Raw genomic sequence first — 20,198 nt, forward strand, 5'->3', positions numbered from 1 at the left:
CTACTTTTCCTGATGATATAAAAAAATAAATAATTTTAACCAAAACCTTATTTAAATCGGAGGTGCTTTTAGGAATGTCTGGGGCTTTTAAAAATGAAAGGGGCTTTATGGCTTTTTAACATTGCTCTGTTTATCTTCTACTCACCTCCCTGCCAGTCTCCAGCACTGCACCCAGGAACTAGCAGGGAGGGGAGAGACCTTGCAGTGCAATGAGCACCGATTGAGTGCTCACCTGGAAAGGGGAATTTATGGCTCTTTTAACGAGCTGCCGAAATGCACCTAAAACAGTTTTGCCACGATTGTGGTGCGATTTACTGCGCAGCAATCTTGGCAAATCGCATCACATGAAGCTTGTTGCCCAAAAAGGAGCAGGAGCTTCAATTGAGTTACAAGCTTCACGTGATGCGATTTGTCGTGCAACAATCACAGCAAAACCCTGCAATTGAACGTGAGATTCTGCCGCGGTCTCGAAACACCCAGGTGTGAATGGATCTGCCCTGGTTCACACATATGCAATTCTGGATACATTTTCAAAAAATTCACTAATGCTGTTAAGGATTATGTTTAATAATTACAGCATTAGTAAATTTTCTATCCCTGTCCTAACGGCAACCTCAGTGGCCTTGGCGATCCTGGGTTTATCCTGGTGGCAATCTCAGCAGCAGTACACAGTATCTGTGTTTTCAATGCACCCAAGTCTAGAACATACAGGTCAGTATGTTATCACGTAATGAAGAAATGTCATGTTGTAAAATTTATAAAATGTTTACACTGTGTGCACAATTTTTAGGAATAATTTCATTATTGAACAACTACAATGCTCTCGGTCAATGCAAAATGTTACAGCTCAAATCTGAATATTTAAAAAAATAAAAGTGAGGTTTAGGCTTTCTTAGGAGAATATTTATGTGTGCACAATTATGGGGCAACTGTTACTGTGCACAATTTTTATGCAACTAAATGAAAAATGAAACTTTTCCCATTTCACTTGTTTCTTTTCATCTGTTAAAGTGAGAATAATAACTCAAAATTTACAAATAAACATTTCTGACATTTAAAAAAAAAATTGGTGACCAATATATCCACCCTTCCTTTCAATAACAGTCATAAGCCTTCCATTCATGGAGTCTGCCAGTTTCTTGATCTGTTGACGATCAACCTTTTGTGCAGCAGCAACCACAGCCTCCCATTTAGAAAGATGTGCTGTTTTCCTTCACCACAAATCTCCTGTTTAAGAAGGGCCCGCACATTCTCAATAGGGTTTAGGTCAGACGAGGAAAGGGGCCATGTCCTTATTCTTTCATCCTTAAGGCCTTCACTGGCTAGCCACGCAGTGGAGTACTTTGATGCTTCTGATGGAACATTGTCCTGCAATAAATATCATGGTCTTCTTGAAAGATGCAGATTTATTTATTCCTATACCACTGCTTGAAGAAAGTGTCTTCTAAAAACTGGCAGTAGGTTTATGAGTTGATTTTGAGTCCATCTTCAGCTCGAAAAAGGTCCAGCTAGCTCATCTTTTTAACCACTTGCCCTCCTGAGGATTTACCCCTCTTCCTGACCAGGCTGTTTTTTGCGTTACGGCGCAGCGTTACTTTAACTGACAATTGCACGGTCATGCAACGCTGAACCCAAATGGACTTTACGAACTTTTTTTCCCACAAGTTGAGCTTTCTTTCGGTGGTATTTGATCGCCTCTGCAGGTTTTATTTTTTTTTTGCTATAAAAAAAAAAAAGACCGACAATTTTGAGAAAAAGAACAATATTTTTGACTTTTTGCTATTAAACATATCCAGTAAAAAAATTTAAAAAAAATAAAATATCATAAATTTAGGCCTAAATATATTCTGCTTCATGTCTTTGCTAAAAAAAATCCCAATACGTGTAAATTAATTGGTTTACGTGAAAGTTATAGCGTTTAAAAATGGCGCTATCTATACTGGTATTTTTATTTTTACTAATAATGGCAGCGATCAGCGACTTATAGCGGGACATTCGCAGTGACACCAATACATTGATCAATGCTAAACAAAAAAAAGCACTGGCACTGGGCAGGAAGGGGTTAACATGAGGGGCGATCAAAGGGTTAACTATGTGCTGTTTTACTAAGTGCTGTATCCGTGTGCTTCACTGTAAGCACACTGCTTTGGATGGCTGTGCTCTGCTATTTTTGTCCTATAGCTATTTTTGCTATAGGGCAGTCAGGAAGCGGTTAATAATACCAACCCATACCTTTACCCCGCCTCCACCTTGCTGCCGTCTGAGTTGAAGTGGAGCTCTGTGCCTGTTACTAATCCAATCACAGGCCCATCCATCTGGTCCGTCAAGAGTCACTCTCATCTCATCAGGTCATAAAACCTTTGAAAAATCTGTATTCATATATTTCTTGGACCAGTCTTGACGTTTCAACTTATAGTGGGTAAAATAAGTATTGAACACATCACCATTTTTCTAAGTAAATATATTTCAAAAGGTGTTATTGACATGAAATTTTCACCACATGTTGGTGTTGTCTTCCCCCCCCCCCCCTCAGCATTGTTCTTGCGACCCTGGTGACTATTTGCAACAACACATTTAATGGTTCTGTGGTCCTGCCTCAATATCTTTGCACAAAGAGTGCTGCATCCCTCTGAAATACTTTATTTTACAATTTTTTACTTTTTAGAGTTGGTTAAATCTAATTTTTTGGCCATTTTGCTTAGTAATTTAGCACACCTTGATATAGTGTGTTGACCTCCTTTATACCACACCCTCCCTCATTACACAAATACACATTACCTGATATGCTTAAATCCAATAAGTATTCAAGTTTATACAGTTTATATATATTTGGTTAAAATACTCACTTGCCCAATAATTGTGCACACAATGAATATGTATTGTCATTTTAAACCTTAGGATCTATTATAATCATCTGTTGCATCCCTGAAGAAGAGCAGTCTATTGATCTCGACACATGTCGGATGCCTGACTACAATTGCTATATGTATGCGATCATATGCTACTATGGCCACATAATTATTGGTATTTCTGTCTTTTGAATGGATTTTCAATAATTTATTGTTTTTTTTATTTTGTGTTTTGCATTTCTGGCTTGTTGATTGGTGCTGCCTTTAACCACTTCAAGTCCGGACACTTTCACCCCCTTACTGTCCAGGCCAATTTTCAGCTTTCAGTGCTATCGCACTTTTAGCATTTTTTTGAGACAGATAAAACTTTATTTTGGTGGTATTTATTCACCACTGGGATTTTTAATTTTTTTTTTTGCTATATAAATTAAAAAGTCCAAAAATTTTGAAAAAAAAGCTTTTTTTCTTATAACATTTTGCAAATAAATAATCTTTCTTCAAAAATCTTGGCCAAAATGTATTCAGTTATCTTTTAATAAAAAAAATAAATAACCCAAATTGGTTTATAACCAAAAATTATAATTTGTCAAAACATTTTTTTTACATTTTTATTTTATTCTTTTATATTAGTATTTGTTTTTTTTGTTTTGTTTTTGAACATACTGTCACCATAGTTGCACTGTACTACTTGTGGGGGGTGATGAAGCCATAAAGGCTGTAAAAGCAACCATTTCTCCTCTCTGACTGCATTCTTGCAGCCATTGAGGAATACTGTGAGAGCTGTGATTGGTCATAGCTTGTCACATGGTACAAGGCTATTGTGAATTTCACAAGTAGTAAGCAATGTTGTCAGGAAGTTACATCTTGTTTACTACTATTCATGTGTATTGTACCCAAACTAAAAAATTTATAATTTTCTTCACACAACTAGAGCTTTCTTTTGGTGGTATTTAATCACCGCTGGGGTTTTTATTTTTTGCTAAATTAACAAAAAAAGACCGAAAAATTTGAAAAAAAACAGGGTTTTCTTTGTTTCTGTTATAAAAGTTTGCAAATAAATAATTGTTCTTCAGAAATTTAGGCCGAGATGTATTCTGCTACATGTCTTTGGTGAAAATAACCCAAATTAGGATGGATTTTTTAGTTTGTAGGAAACTTAAAGAGTTCACAAACTATGGGATAGATCTGAATATTGATCAATCCTGAAGTACTGACAGCCAATCTAATTTCGTGAGGTCCAAGAATGTCAGAACAGTACAGATATCCCCCAAATGACCCCTTTTTGCAAAGTAAACAGTCTGACGTACTTCATAAGAGGAATGGCGAGTTTTTTGAAGTTGTATTTTTTTTGTCATAATTTTTCGGAAAATGAAAACATTTTAAAAATTATTTTCACTATTTTTTTTTACATACGGTCACCAGTGCAGTACAGCGTCATCATATAACTGGCATGGCGGTGATCAGGGACACTAACTGGTGACCGTATGGGAAAAAAAAAAAAAAATATATATATATATATACTTATTTTTTTTTTCATATTTCACTATGACCAAAGTAGTAAAATGTTACCATAGTAACATTGTACTACTTTAGGGAAGTGATCAGTATTTTTTTTTTTTTTTTTTTTTTACACAATTTGCTTATAGCAAAGAAATACTTTGCTATAAGCAAGCATTTACCTGAATGACATTGATTCATTCAGGGTTTTTTTTTTTTGTGCTTAGCTGTGATTTGGCCACAGCTAATCACATGACATGCGCATGTGATCGCTGTGACCATTCACAGCTAGACACTAGTATACAATGAATGGCATGAATGAAGTCGGTACTCAGATCTGTCATCGGCCGTGTCCGAGGTATACGGCCGGTGACAGACTGCGACGCTGTGCGGCTCTGCAAGCGCGCAAACTGCGCATGCCCGGGAGTATGCCATATGGCGTCCACCCAAAAATCTACAGCATTTTTCCAGCCGCCAAACGGCTATTGGCCAGGCGGCTAATGTTTAAAGGCTAAGGACTCATGCACACTGGGCATTTGCCCTCCTGTGCATGAGATTCTAATGTTTTTGTGGAGGCAGAAGGCACGGGTGCACTATCCAGCCCCTAGAAATGCGAAAGCTACTGCAACTGGATGGTATATGGGGTGATGCTCACACTTAAGGCCGTAGGCACCCAGTAAGGAATGCCCTGAATACAAGAAATGAAAGGTTTTCTGTTTGAGAGCTGGAGGAAATATCAGTGGACTATGAATGGAGAAAACACTGCACTTCTTTACCAGTGATTACTCCAGTCCATCTGTGGTTGATTTTCAGCATGTTATCATGTACAGACGTAAATAAGGGTGAAGCATGAAATATGGTGGAATTAGCATTTACCGTAATCTCCCCCTTTCATTTTTTGTTTCCTAATTAAAAATTAGTTTGAAAAAAATGAATGATGTGGATTTATAAGGTGATGAGACACCAGTTTTTTTGTTTTTTTTTGGATTGTCTTTTTCTCCTTCATCTAGGTGACAATCGGGATGCCTATTTGTGCATTTGATTAACACCTTACAGTTATATATATGAAAAATAGAGAATCTTTACAGAAAAAAGTTGTATCAAAAAATGTTATGGCAAAAAAGCATATATTTATGTAGAAAAAAATCAACAAATAAAAAAAGCAAATATTCATAATGACTTCTCAGGAATCACACCCAAAAAACTTGACAAATCTTTCTGAGCATCTCCACTGGATCCATAATGGCCCTTTTGCCACCTTTGTGAGCCTTGCGGCCAGAGCACCTTTAGAATAAAAGGTAGAAAGATTTTAGGGAGCACCAGTGTCAGGTGGGGGAATCTTTGACATACAGTAGATGATGTGGGAATAGGTCTGACCCTATTTAAATCATTGTCTCTATTGTGCTGGGCTGACAAAGAGCTCAGCTGTGTTTTTTCTCCCACCCAAAAAGTGTAATTAATAATGCTGCCATTTTCTGTGCTGCTTCTTCCCGCTCACTGATCTGTCAGTTCATGTTGCTGGACAATCTCCATGATGTCATTCCCTGTGCTGTTGGTGGCTTTACAATTATGTTCCCTTAACAGTTACAGCATTTCCTGAGAATGTGTCTGATGTTCTCATGTAATACTCTGGAATAGTTATCTAAGGCAGTTTGCTTTTGTATCCCAAAACCAAGCATATTCATATTTATGCAAATTGATAAGGTTATATATAGCTTCGATTTGCACATGTAAACACAGCTGCTAACGTGCATTGAAGCAGTTGGTAATCTGGATATGTTGCATTATGCCTTTAGCTGTGATCACTGAGTTATAAAAAAAATAAATAAAACTATTATTATATTTTTTTATTTAAGATTAAGAATTGTAATTCTGTTTATCCAGCATTGTTGTCCAGACACTGCAACCAGATTGTGTTCCTTCACCTTTCTGCAGCTGAGCAATACAGCCTTGTCTACGGATTTTCCTAGTTTGTGAGTGGGCACTGAAGGTGGAAAGACACATGGCCACTCTTTACAACGTTTTGACATAAGATTTAATTCACTGTGCAGTGCAGCAGATTCCAGTTGGCTTACCGTGCTGCCTTCTCTCTTCCAGTCTAAGGCTGGCCATACATTATACAATTTTCTGTTCAATTTCTGCCCAATTTCCTTTAGATTTACCTTCAACTGTGTAGCGAAAGGGCCCGCCTAATTGGATACAATTAGTACAAACACAAAAGTGTTGTTTAGGTTTGACCTCCTATTATATAGTTTTTGGTAAATCTAAACCAAAAATCTCAAGAAAATTGTATAATGTATGGCCAGCCTAAGTACTTAGCTTTGAATAGAGTATGCAGGGGAATCACATCATCCCCTGCCCGTCCAATCAAAATGGCCAAAGTTGTATAAGATGTAGAATATCTTCTTCCAAACAGCCTCAGTTACTAGACCAACCATCACATATGTACATGGTTCAACATTCCACGCTGTCTTGTAAACAAGTTAATGAATAACGGTGGACAAACTTGCTGACAAAGGGTTGCTTTGGGCACTTCGTGGAGATGTGATCATATTTTGAAGCCTGAATGCCAAGTCTGGCTAGTTGGCTTTAGCATAGAATTTATGTTTCGCATTATGGATAACTTTTTCCATAGATTCTACTAGAAAAGCATACACTTTAAGAAAATTTTTTTATAAGTGAAACCACCCATTTTAAAAACAAATGGTTGATTTAGAATTTAGGAAATTCAAGTCCATGTTTATTAACCAAAAAAAAAAATCAACACAAGGGACATTACTTACTATCAGTCTGAAGTGTCCATTGCTGCTTCCTCCTGCATTACTTGAAATCTACCTCGTGTAATGCTGCCAACCCCCACTGTCATAAGTTTCCGGTGTAAGAGGTTAATAGAACTGAGTGACCTTTCCTATGCACTTTTCAAGAGCACCGACTTGACCTGTCTTTCCCGCATCGCATTTTGGTGTGAACCAGCCTTGAAGGATGATTATTTGGACTAGATGCCAGTAATGAAGACGTTTGAGGAGAATGTATAAAAAAATTGTGAATTAGTGAAATTGTGTAGAGCGGTGGCTAATAAAGATATGGACAATACTATATATTAGGGAGAGACACTAGAGAAATACAGTAAACATAGTTAAGCCAACCATAGATGATGTGGGGGGGGGGGGGGGAGTAATTCTTGCTGGGAGAACACAGTGAACCTTGCTAGAGGCTATAGCTGCTGATAGCATGAAAAATCCGACAGGCTGGTTGTACCTAAGTTGTGCAACAATTGATTTAGGTGCAATCAGTCTGCCCATAGATGGGTCCAATCTCAGCTGGTTCCTGTTGAACCAGCTGAGATTCGAACCATCTATGATAGGCCTTATAGTATGCAGTATAAGGCTAGATTTACACCTGTGCGGGTGGTTGTTGCTGCAGGACCAAACATATTCCTGTAGTCACAGTAACCCGCACAGAAAAGAAAAACGCACTGCCACTCAGGAGATGTGTAGGGGTGCCATTAATCCTAATGGTACCCCATGCACTGGAAACAACAGCGCAGCTTCCTGCACTGGGGACCGCACTGCACTTGTGGTTTCCGTGTGGGCAGCACTTTCATTGTTGAGAACAAAATTGGTACATTATTGCCTCATGCACATAGAATGTTTTAAATGTCACTTTTAGAGGTGTTTTGTGTGTTTTTGTTTTTTTTTTTGTTTGGGGGGGGGTTGCCTCTATTTGTCCCTCATTGTTAGCCTATATATCCATGCATACATAGGCATTTACAAGCAAGGTGTTCAGCGGCAGAAAAAAAAAAAAAGGCAGTTCGTACAGGAGAATAATGCGTAACTCATTGAAATGGGGTTAGATGTAGTATATTAAAATGGACATTCGATGGTGGTGGCCTGCCATTCAGGGTCACCCACACTTGGCAGAACAGCCCTCTGAAACTTGTATACTGAACAGCATGACTTAATTGGAGAGCAGATAGCGTAACGTGTGGGCGGGCGCCTATAACTATCAAAGCCTGGGAAATTGAGCAGGAAGTGTGAGGGGAGAGATCAAGAGAGAACGAAGTGTGCTGACAGCTGGAGTGCTTAACCAGGCCACGGAGCCAGAGTTGGAGAAAGGGAGAAAGAGCCTGCTGACCATCAGTCGTGCCACACTGCCCAACAAGCCAATCTGTTATCAGGAGACCAGACGGGATGCCGGAACAGGACCAGATTGTCTGTGGGGGGCCTCCATCTGCAGAGGAAGACAGAACGCTATGATGTACCTGACATCATTGATTGGGTGAGAGAGTCCCATACACTCACTGACTGTTTTATCACATCAGCTACCTACCTGCACATAGTTGTGGGTATTATGCATAGTTTCCCCAGTTTGCGGCCTAGTTCTCCCAGCCGCCATCGTTGGGATATATCTGCATTACAGTCCCATCATCCAAGCTGATCACAGGGCACACAGCTGCAGGCAAGATTACAGAAGTGCCAACTGAAACAACAATTTACCCTTCCAAGCAGGAGGGGATTTCTACTACTGTTGCTTTTGGCCCTTGACACCCAGAGAGAGTTGTTCTTGCTACATAGACACTTTTGCCAATTGTTACACCTCACTATTTCAAATCTGCCGTTATTTAGTGCCTTAAGGGGGACCTTGCACTAATTTACTACCATCAAAAAGAGAAGTACTAAATCTTTCCCTTTTTCCTCATTATCCTTTGTGTTATCCTGAACAATTATCATCTACACCCTAGTTCAACCTCATACCAACTGGACACCAACAAGTGCGCAGAAGACTCCATATTCTTAAAGAGACATTGGTCTCTACACTTCAAATCTAATTCTTGCCATCAGGTTCTGAGGACCCACAGTGAGCTTACCTGTTTCTTGATTGTTGAATCACCAGTGAGCGAGAACAAGTGTCTCCTCAGATTGGAGGAAGTGGATTATTTTTGAAAGCAGGGTTGCTAACAGTCACTGGTATTTTACTGTGAATGCTGTCACTTTTACTCAAAGCTGACAAGAGTGATCTTATTTGCTGCGTATGCCAATGTTATTTTGTTCTTTCTGATCATGCTACGTTTAAATTCAATATAAACTTTATATTGGTTTACACTAACCTGTGTGAGTCCATATTACAGTGGTGAATTATTCTAGTCACCGGGGTATGGTGTCAGCAGAGTTGGGCTTTAAAAAAGAGGTCCAGATTGACAGGGAATTAAAAAATTACTAAGCAGCCCTTAAGGGAGTAGCGCTACAAAAGTTTTACCACTAAAAACCGCTTGACCTACAAAAATGCATCTAAACACGTTTAAGCTAGGTGTAATATGTTTAATGGGGTGTATTTCTATCCATAAAAAGATGTATGCCCTGTAGAAATGTTTAAAAAAAAAATAAAAATATTGGAGGAAGTAAGGTAAAATTTGATTTGAAAAAAGGGAATGTACTGTATATTATATAAAAAATGTATTTACACCCACGTCCTCTATCTTTTGGAATGCCCATGTGGGCATCAGTATGTAAGACACACCACTAGAAAGTTACATCAAAGAATAGGGGGGGAACATGTTATAAACATCAAAAAAGAATATAAAAATGATAGTGTATCCTGACCCTTTAAGGATCTCCATAGTAAGGATCCCAATAAAATGAAATTTTATGGTATTGGGGGGGGGGGGGGGGTTATCACAGGGGCTCAAACCCGACAAATATAAAAAAGAAACAAAGTGGATCTATCTGTAAGACACCATGCAAGCACTGGGCCTTAATGTGGAGCCAGACCTAAATTACTTTTAATCTATTAACTATTTGAAAATTAAAGTATTGTTTTGTTATTCAGTGTATTTATTCTATGGAAGTTAATATTTTAGTATTTTATTGTATGGTAGTTATTTTGTTTGTATTGGGTAACTGTGGATCAAAAATTAATGGATTTGTTGAGATAAATGTAGTATAATGGTTAACAGAGTTCAGGAAGGGAAGGGTAAGAAGGATTAGGACTCGTTCACACCAAAATGTGGTGCAAGAAACCTACATTTCATGTGTGTTTCCTGCATCATGTTCAAAATACACTGCATGTGCGATCTGCGGGTGTCAATATTATCCTAACAACACCCCAAATGCAGATCAGAAATGCAGTGCGTTTTGGCTGCACTGGATTGCATGGTACCATAGTACCATGCAGTGCAGTGTGTTTTTGAAAAGTAGTGCATGCACTACTTTTAGTATGATCCAGTGCCATTTAAACCTATTCCAATTAATAAGCTGAAAATTGCACCGCGGGTCGTATAGGAACATGGTCGGCGTCAGGTGCGAACTGGCCCTTAGTGTAGTATAAGTGGTAGCCATGAAGACCTTAATTATGCCAGTCCCCCTCACAACGCCACCGGCAGCGTCTTTGTGGAGTGAATCCGGAGTACTGAGCGGTGCCAGTAGTGCAAGACAGGTGGGCGGTCTTAGACACAGAATATATAAGTGTTATCATTGTGTTTTGAATAACATTCTTTTAGTACAGTAAGCACTATAAGCTCTTTCTACCATTTATTTTGAGTGGATGTTCCAGTTTGGGAGAGACAGTATAACCTCAGTGGGAAGGACAGATTATCTTTACCTGGACAGATTGTGACAATAACACCTGGTGAGTAAAAGCAATATTTGGACCTACAAACCATTAGGTCCAAATAACAAGGTGAGAGCACAACTGGTGTTTGTGGAGAGTGCAGTTTTATCACGGTGGAGCACAGTGGTGAATTTTCAGTTTTGGATACAGTGGTGCACCGGATTGAAAAGTGTATTACACAGCAGAGGGGATTGTATATTTAATACTGGATCTACACAGTTTTTTTGGAATGTGGACACCTATTATGGAACATATATATATACACACACTACATTGCCAAAAGTATTGGGACGCCTGCCTTTACACGCACATGAACGTTAATGGCATCCCAGTCTTAGTCCGTAGGGTTCAATATTGAGTTGGTCCACCCTTTGCAGCTATAACAGCTTCAACTCTTCTGGGAAGGTTGTCCACAAGGTTTAGGAGTGTGTCTATGGGAATGTTTGACCATTATTCCAGAAGCACAATTGTGAGGTCAGGCACTGATGTCGGACGAGAAGGCCTGACTGGCAGTCTCCGCTCTAATTCATCCCAGAGGTGTTCTGTCAGGTTGATGTAAGGACTCTCTGAAGGCCCGTCCCGTTCCTCCACCCCAAACTCACTTAGCCATGTCTTTATGGACCTTGCTTTGTGCACTGGTGCGCAGTCATGTTGGAAGGGGCCATCCCCAAACTGTTCCCACAAAGTTGGGAGCATGAAATTGTCCAAAATGTCTTGGTATGTTGACGCCTTAAGAGTTCCCTTCACTGAAACTAGTTTCCCTTCACTGGATCAGGGGCCAAGCCCAACCCCTGAAAGACAACCCCCCACCATAATCCAACCTCCACCAAACTTTACACAATGCAATTTTGCAAATACCGTTCTCCTGGCAACCACCAAACCCAGACACGTCCATCGGATTGCCAGATCGAGAAGCATGATTTGTCACTCCAGAGAACATGTCACCAATGCTCCGAGTCCAGTGGCGGCCTGCTTTACACCACTGCATCCGACGTTTGCATTGCACTTGGTGATGTAATGCTTGGATGCAGCTGCTGGGCCATGGAAACCCATTCCATGAAGCTCTCTATGCACTGTTGTGCCAATCTGAAGGCCACACAAAGTTTGGAGGTCTTTCGCTGCTGACTCTGCAGACAGTTGGGGACTTCTGTGCGCTTCAGCATGCACTGATCCCGCTCTGTCATTTTACGTGGCCTACCACTTCATGGCAGGGTTGCTGTTGTTCCCAGTTGCTTCCACTTTGTTTTAATACCACTAACCGTTGACTGTGGAATATTTAGTAGCAAGGAAATTTCATGGATGGACTAATTGCACAGATGGCAACCTATCATGGTACCACGCTGGAATTCACTGAGCTCCTGAGAGCGATCCCTTCTTTCACAAATGTTTGTAGAAGCAGTCTGCATGCCTAGGTGCTTGATTTTATACACCTGTAGACATGGAGGTGATTGGAACTCATGAATCCAATGATTTGGAGGGATGTCCCAATATTTTTGGCAAGTATATATCTATTGAGCACATGATTTATATATTTTTTGGTATGTTAAAAAGCGCTAGCCTTTATGATTTCTTTGTAATTTACTTTATTGAGTGGAGTACACTTTTATTGCAGCCCACTGGTGATTGGAGACTGAAGTAGGCACAGTTCAGGAGAATACAGATAGAATTTTGCATACTGTATACTAGATGTAGGAAAGCACTGGGCATATTAGGAGACTAAAGGAGAGAAGGAAGTAGGTAATTAGGGAAAACTAAAGAGTCAACCAAGGGGTTAAATAGAAATGGCTTCTAAAAAAAAAATACATTTTAGGAAACCCTAACATACTGTTACAGTGGGCAGTGCAGAAAGCTGACAGGCTGTGTATTCCATGGACCAGGACTTCGACTGTCAAATTAATAGTAGAGGGGTGACAAACTCAAGACCACGTCAGCATTATGCCCGCCCTCAAAAGGCCGGGTGCATCTGTGAAACTAAATGGCCAGAGCCCCCCCCCCTTACTTCAGATGTCAAGAGTCCCCCACCCTCCCTTACATCGCAGTCCACCCTTCTTACCTTGTGCTGCTTCCGGCATTAAGCTGGGGGTGGGGGAGCTGAGATGCAGAAATTGAAGGGTCTGGAGGAGGACTGGAGTAAGTTGCTGGAGTCTGTGAGACCAGGGGAGGCAGAGATGAGAGGGTGCTGCAGCTGCACAGAGAGGTGCAGAATCTGTAGAGGGAGATTTGCTGAGATTTTCTTTGGGGGGGGGGGAGCAGAGATGAGCCTCCCTGTGACTGCATGGAGAAGCACAGGATCTAGCGAGGAGTTTTGTCCTCTCTGCTGTCGACTGATGGGGGGGCAGAGACGAGCATCTCCGCTGCTGCATTGAAAATGCAGGATCTAGAGGAGGAGTTCTGTCTCCTCTCTGCTGGCGACTGCTGAGATAAGGTGGGGACGTAAGCAGGGGTAGGGTGATAGCAGGTCCTGACATTTTTGAATCCAGAAGGGAAGGTCTGTATGATATATGGGCCATGGAATCTAATAGCATGCTGTATTCTGGAAGTGTCTTATGGAAAGGGTAGATGATAAATATTTTGTATAGATAAAATATTCAAACATTCCCTGTTGGTATGGTATGGTGGTTTCTGATTTGTGTTTCACACATTGCTGCAAAACACCACCCAGTTTACAGAGCTCTCTATGCCTTTCAATGACTACTGACTTTCTGCTAGCCATGCTGCATTTAATTATATACAGGTGAAACTCGAAAAATTAGAATATCGTGCAAAAGTTCATTTATTTCAGTAATGCAGCTTAAAAGGTGAAACTAATATATGCGATAGACTCATTACATGCAAAGCAAGATAGTTCAAGCCGTTAGAATATTATATGCAATCAATAAAACAAGGATTGTACATAGAACAATATCGGACCTCTGAAAAGTATAAGCATGCATGTGTACTTGGTTTGGGCCCCTTTTGCAGCAATTACTGCCTCAATGCAGCGTGGCATGGAAGCTATCAGCCTGTGGCACTGCTGAGGTGTTGTGGAAGACCAGGATGCTTCAATAGCGGCCTTCAGCTCTTCTGCATTGTTCGGTCTCATGTCTCTCATCTTTCTCTGGGCAATGCCCCATAGATTCTCTATGGGGTTCAGGTCAGGCGAGTTTGCTGGCCAATCAAGCACAGTAATCCCATGGTCATTGAACCAGGTTTTGGTGCTTTTGGCAGTGTGGGCAGGTGCCAAGTCCTGCTGGAAAATGAAGTCAGCATCCCCATAAAGCTCGTCTGCGGAAGGAAGCATAATGCGCTCCAAAATCTCCTCGTAGACAGCTGCGTTGACCCTGGACTTAATGAAGCACAGTGGACCAACACCAGCAGATGACATGGCTACCCAAATCAACACAGACTGTGGAAACTTCACACTGGACTTCAAGCATCTTGCAGTGTGTGCCTCTCCATTCATCCTCCATACTCTGGTTCTTTGGTTTCCAAATGAGATGAAAAAGTTGCTCTCATCAGAAAAGAGGACTTTGGACCACTGAGCAGCAGACCAGGTCTGTCTTTCTTTAGCCCAGGTAAGACGCTTTTGACATTGTTTGTTGTTCAGGAGCGGCTTGACAAGAGGAATACGACATTTGAAGTCCATGTCCAGCATCCGTGTGTGTGTGGTGGCTCTTGATGCACTGACTCCAGCCTCAGTCCACTCCTTGTGAAAGTCCCCAATGCTTTTGAATGGCCTTTTCCTGACAATCCTCTCCAGGCTGCGGTCATCCCTACTGCTTGTGCACCTTTTTCTTCCACACTTTTCCCTTTCACATAACTTTCTATTAATGTGCTTTGATACAGCACTTTGGGAACATCCAACTTCTTTTGCAATTACCTTTTGAGGCTTTCCCTCCTTATGGGGGGTGTCGATGGTTTTCTGCACAACTGTCAGGTCAGCAGTATTTCCCATGATTGTGATTCCTAGTGAACCAGACTGAGAGACCATTTAAAGGCTCAGGAACCCTTTACAGGTGTTCTGGCTTAATTAGCTGATTAGAGTGGGAATCTTGGAGCCGAGAATATTGCACCTTTTCACAATATTCTAATTTTCTGAGATTGTGGATTTGGGTTTTCATGAGCTGTAAGCCATAATCATCACAATTATGACAAATCAGGGCTTGAACTATCTTTCTTTGCATGTAATGAGTCTATCTCATATATTAGTTTCACCTTTTAAGATGCATTACTGAAATACATGAACTTTTGCACGTTATTCTAATTTTTTAAGTTTCACCTGTATATTGATAACACACCAGGGGAGGGTAAGCCAAATGTCTGCGGGACAGTTAATGACATGGAGAGAAGAAGGGAGCTGTTCTAGCATAGAATTCTAGGCAGCCCATTTCTATTCCATTCATCTTTTACAGCTCTTTCTCAGCATAAATAGACAAGTGTTCAGTTAAAATGAATTTGCCCTATATCAATACATTATGTTTGAACTGTTTCTCAATTGGTAAATTACAGATTATTGCACTGAGCACTAAATATCTGAACTTTGCATGTATCTGTAAAAATGAAAGTGTTTGGTTAACAGATCACTGCACAATGAGCCATAATCGCTGGTCACGATGCTATAAATGAGCAAGGAATCTAGAATTTTGTGCTGAGTGTAATTAACACTGCTTACCCTCCACATCCTTACAATTTTCAGTTCTTTCATTCCAATATGTGCTTTTATTTTCAGATTTCCATAGAGAACGATTATTTAGGCCCTAGAAGAATTGAGAGCCTGAAAAAAGAAGATGCAGATTGGCAAAAGAAGGCTCACATGGCCGTCCTTTCTATTCAGGACCTAACGGTTAAATATTTTGAAATCACAGCAAAGGCCCAAAAGGGTAACCAATTATTTCCTTTCTGTTGTCTAGTGTGCATGCTTGGTTTGTTGTACTTGAATTTCTGTCTGTAGGAGTTATGTATCAACATTTGCAGAGTTCCAGTAACCAAGGTGCCTGGATTCTAACATCTGCCATTTTTTACTCCCTTCACCCCTTGAATTTCTTAAAATTTCAAAGATATATATTAACCACTTCAATACCGGGCACTTTTCAGCTTTCAGCACTGTTGCACCTTGACAATTGCACCGTCATGCAACACTACCAATATGAAATTTTTATAATTTCTTTTTACACAAATAGAGCTTTTCTGTTTAAACACCACTGAGTTTTTTTTTTGCTAAATAAATAAAAAATACAGAAAGTTTTGAAAAAAAAAAGTGTTTTCCTTTGTTTGTTATAAAATTTAGCAATTCATAAATTTAGGCCAAAATGTATTCTGCTACATTTCTTTGCTGAAAATAGCCCAAATCAATGTATATTATTTAGCCTGTAGGAAAGCTATAGAGTCCAAAATCTATGGTGTGTGTGTGTGTGTGTGTGTGTGTGTGTGTATATATATATATATATATATATATATATATATATATATATATATATTTAAAAAGTCTCTGAAAATCGATCATTCCTGATGTACTGGTGGCCTATTTCATTTCTTGAGGCCCGAAAATGCCAGGAGAGTTTTCTGAAATTGTAATTTTTTTTGTCAGTATGTTAAAAAAAATATTAGAAAAAAAAATTTATTTTTTACACACTGTGACCAAGGCAATACCGTGTTACCATAGTAACACTGTACTACTCTGGAGAAGTAATCACGCTTTGTTTTTTTTGCTTATCCCAATGAATTTAATTAATCTAAGAGACCATTTTTACTGAATGAAACAGATTCATTCAGTGTCTTTTGTTGAGATTATCTATGATTGGCCAGAGCTAATCACATGGTATAGATGGGTTATGATTGGCCTTGTCTGTACCATGTGATCACTGTGACAATCACAGCTAACAACGCAATGTATGGCATGAAAGGAAGTCATCCCTTGTTTACAATTGTCATGAGATCTGCTGTTATTGGGCACAGTGATCACATGACACTGACAGTGGGCTGGTGTAGTGATCAGTCATCGGTGACAGATCGCACCACTGCACGGCTGTGTGAGTGGCGCCTTCTGAGAGGACATCATATGAAACAATCCACCCAGCTGTCAATCTGCTATAGGCTGGGCAGGAATGTATTAATATTTAAACCCAATCCTGGATTTTTATCACTGGAACAGAACATAATATGGTCTAGCCCAGGGGTGGGCAAACTTTTTGACTTGAGGGCCGCAATGGGTTCATATAATGGACCCGGTGGCCGGACCAAGAGTAGATGAATGATGTGTATGTGTCATCCATAGTAAGTATAGTAATATTCCCCCATAGTAAGCATAGTAATTCATCCCCCATATAGTAATTCATCCCCCATAGTAATTCATCCCCCATAGTAATTCATCCCCCATATAGTAATTCATCCCCCATATAGTAATTCACCCCCCATATAGTAATTCATCCCCCCTATAGTAATTCATCCCCCATAGTAATTCATCCCCCATATAGTAATTCATCCCCCATATAGTAATTCATCCCCCATATAGTAATTCATCCCCCATAGTAATTCATCCCCCATATAGTAATTCATCCCCCATATAGTAATTCATCCCCCATATAGTAATTCATCCCCCATAGTAATTCATCCCCCATAGTAATTAATCCCCCATATAGTAATTCACCCCCCATATAGTAATTTACCCCCCATATAGTAATTCATCCCCCATATAGTAATTCATCCCCCATATAGTAATTCATCCCCCATATAGTAATTCATCCCCCCTATAGTAATTCATCCCCCCTATAGTAATTCATCCCCCCTATAGTAATTCATCCCCCATATAGTAATTCATCCCCCATATAGTAATTCATCCCCCATATAGTAATTCATCCCCCATAGTAATTAATCCCCCATATAGTAATTTACCCCCCATATAGTAATTCATCCCCCATATAGTAATTCATCCCCCCTATAGTAATTCATCCCCCCTATAGTAATTCATCCCCCCATAGTAATTCATCCCCCCTATAGTAATTCATCCCCCATATAGTAATTCATCCCCCATATAGTAATTCATCCCCCATATAGTAATTCATCCCCCATAGTAATTCATCCCCCATATAGTAATTCATCCCCCATATAGTAATTCATCCCCCATATAGTAATTCATCCCCCATAGTAATTAATCCCCCATATAGTAATTCACCCCCCATATAGTAATTTACCCCCCATATAGTAATTCATCCCCCATATAGTAATTCATCCCCCATAGTAATTCATCCCCCATATAGTAATTCATCCCCCATAGTAATTCACCCCACCTATAGTAATTCATCCCCCATAGTTATTCATCCCCCATATAGTAATTCATACCCCCTATAGTAATTCATTCCCCATATTAATTCATCCCCCATATTAAGTCCCCAAGTCCCCCCTGTGTCAATTCACTTACCTTTGCTCCGCGCGTTCCTCTCGCCCTTTCCCACACCGTTCCGGTGTAGCATGAAAATCTGTCTCCTATGAGGATCTGTCCCCCTCGACGTATCTGCGCATGTGCCAGTTTCAGGCATTAGCAGCCGATCGGCGATCTCCGGCACATGCACAGATACGTCGAGGGAACAAATCCTCATAGGAGACAGATTTTCATGCTACACCAGTCTTCAGGGCGGACTGTGAGAGGAGCCTAGCGGGAGCCTAGCTCTGCGGGCCGGATTAAAAGGTCCGCCGGGCCGTATACGGCCCGCGGGCCGTAGTTTGCCCATTGCTGGTCTAGCCAGTTTGACCACTTGACCTCTAGAAGGTTTTAATACCTTCTTGACCATGGCATTTTTTCGCTAATCAGCACAGCACTGCTTTAACTGCAAATGCTCTGTCATGCAGTACTGTAATTGAAAAAAAATAAATTGATATCATTTTTTTCTCTCACACAGAGAACTTTCTTTTGGTGGTATTTGATCACCACTGGGTTTTTCTATTATTATTATTATTATATAAACAAAAAAGTTTGTAAAAAAAACACTATCTTCTCCTATCTGTTATAAAACATACCCAGTGAAAAAATAAAATTTCTTCATAAATCTAGGCCAAAATGTGTTCTACTACATGTATTTGGTAAAATAAAAATTGCTGGGAGGTACACTAATGCAAGCCATACATGGCCCAAAAATCGGAAACGTCGTTCGCTCGGCAATCCGATGGTGCCATCATTGATTTCGAAAATCGGCCGACCAAGTCATAAAGTTCACCCCATATAACATGTAAAACTTCTGTTCCTTCCAGGTCACGGCTCATGTGCATATTCTTTTTGGAAAAACGATCGTACGATTTGACCATCGTTGGTTGAGTCGAAATTTGGCCGTTTTTCACGAATTTTCCAACATGCCCGATCATCGAAAAGGGGAGGAACCAAAAAAATCATCCGGTGCCATTGACCCACTAACAGAGCGAAAATCGGCTGATTATTCTTAGGCCCGATTTTCGAACAAAAAATTGGTCGATTTTCGACCCATGTATGGCCGACCTAACTGACTGACATGGACATCACCAGTGACACTAATAAGCCTTTTGCAAATGGTACTGATGTTTGAGCATAAGTATTTGTGGATGTAATTTCAGACATTTGTTTTGCGAGCATTCGCGCTTGTATTCACACGTATTTGCGTAAATGCACATTCCTGTGTACAATACATTCCTATGCAAAATCCACGTTTATGCTCATATGCGGGTAATTGCATTTTTTTTTTCTTTTTTCAAGAATATGCATCACTTGTTTACGCACCCCAGTGTGTTCAGGCACATTGTAAATTTTTTTTCAAGCTGCATGTGCAAGAGGCCATATAGCGATCAGATATAATACTGTACACTGTCACTGCACTAATGACACTGGCTGAGAAGGGGTTAACTGAGTGCCAACAAATGTAATATGTGTAACATGCTGCTTTTACAAATAGATGTGGTTGTTTTTTCTCCCTGAAGAAACAGCCAGATTGCTGATCTGTGCACAGAGCCCTGTGTTTGTAAACACAGGACTCTGTTCTGTGATTGGCTACAGCCAATGAGCAGGTCTCAGCCATAAATCTCAGCCTTTCCTGCACAAACCTAGTATCTGTACTTTTTTTTTCTTTATTAGCTCATCCCCCACAGTTATTACCTTTTGTATCAATTGATCTTCCTTTTTAGATTGTAAGCTCTAACAGACAGGGCCCTCTGTTTCCTACTATATTGAATTGTACTGTCTGCTGTCACGTTGTAAAGATCTGTGTAAACTCTTGGCACTATATAAATCCTGTATAATAATCAAAT

The 20,198-nt window shown here is 40.1% G+C and overlaps 1 protein-coding gene across 1 annotated transcript in view; it reads left to right on the forward strand.

The window, feature by feature from the left end:
- The window catches only part of JMY (junction mediating and regulatory protein, p53 cofactor), a 93,241-nt gene that overhangs the window by 33,468 nt on the left and 39,575 nt on the right, over positions 1-20,198 (forward strand). The window contains exon 3 of the mRNA XM_089658367.1: positions 15,661-15,811. Coding sequence (XP_089514493.1) covers positions 15,661-15,811 — 151 coding nt within the window. The remainder of the gene's footprint in view (positions 1-15,660; positions 15,812-20,198) is intronic.

Source organism: Staurois parvus, unplaced genomic scaffold (genome assembly GCF_062004578.1).
Source record: "Staurois parvus isolate SC_StPar_1 unplaced genomic scaffold, SC_StPar_1.0 ptg001065l, whole genome shotgun sequence".
Taxonomy (NCBI): Eukaryota; Metazoa; Chordata; class Amphibia; order Anura; family Ranidae; genus Staurois; species Staurois parvus.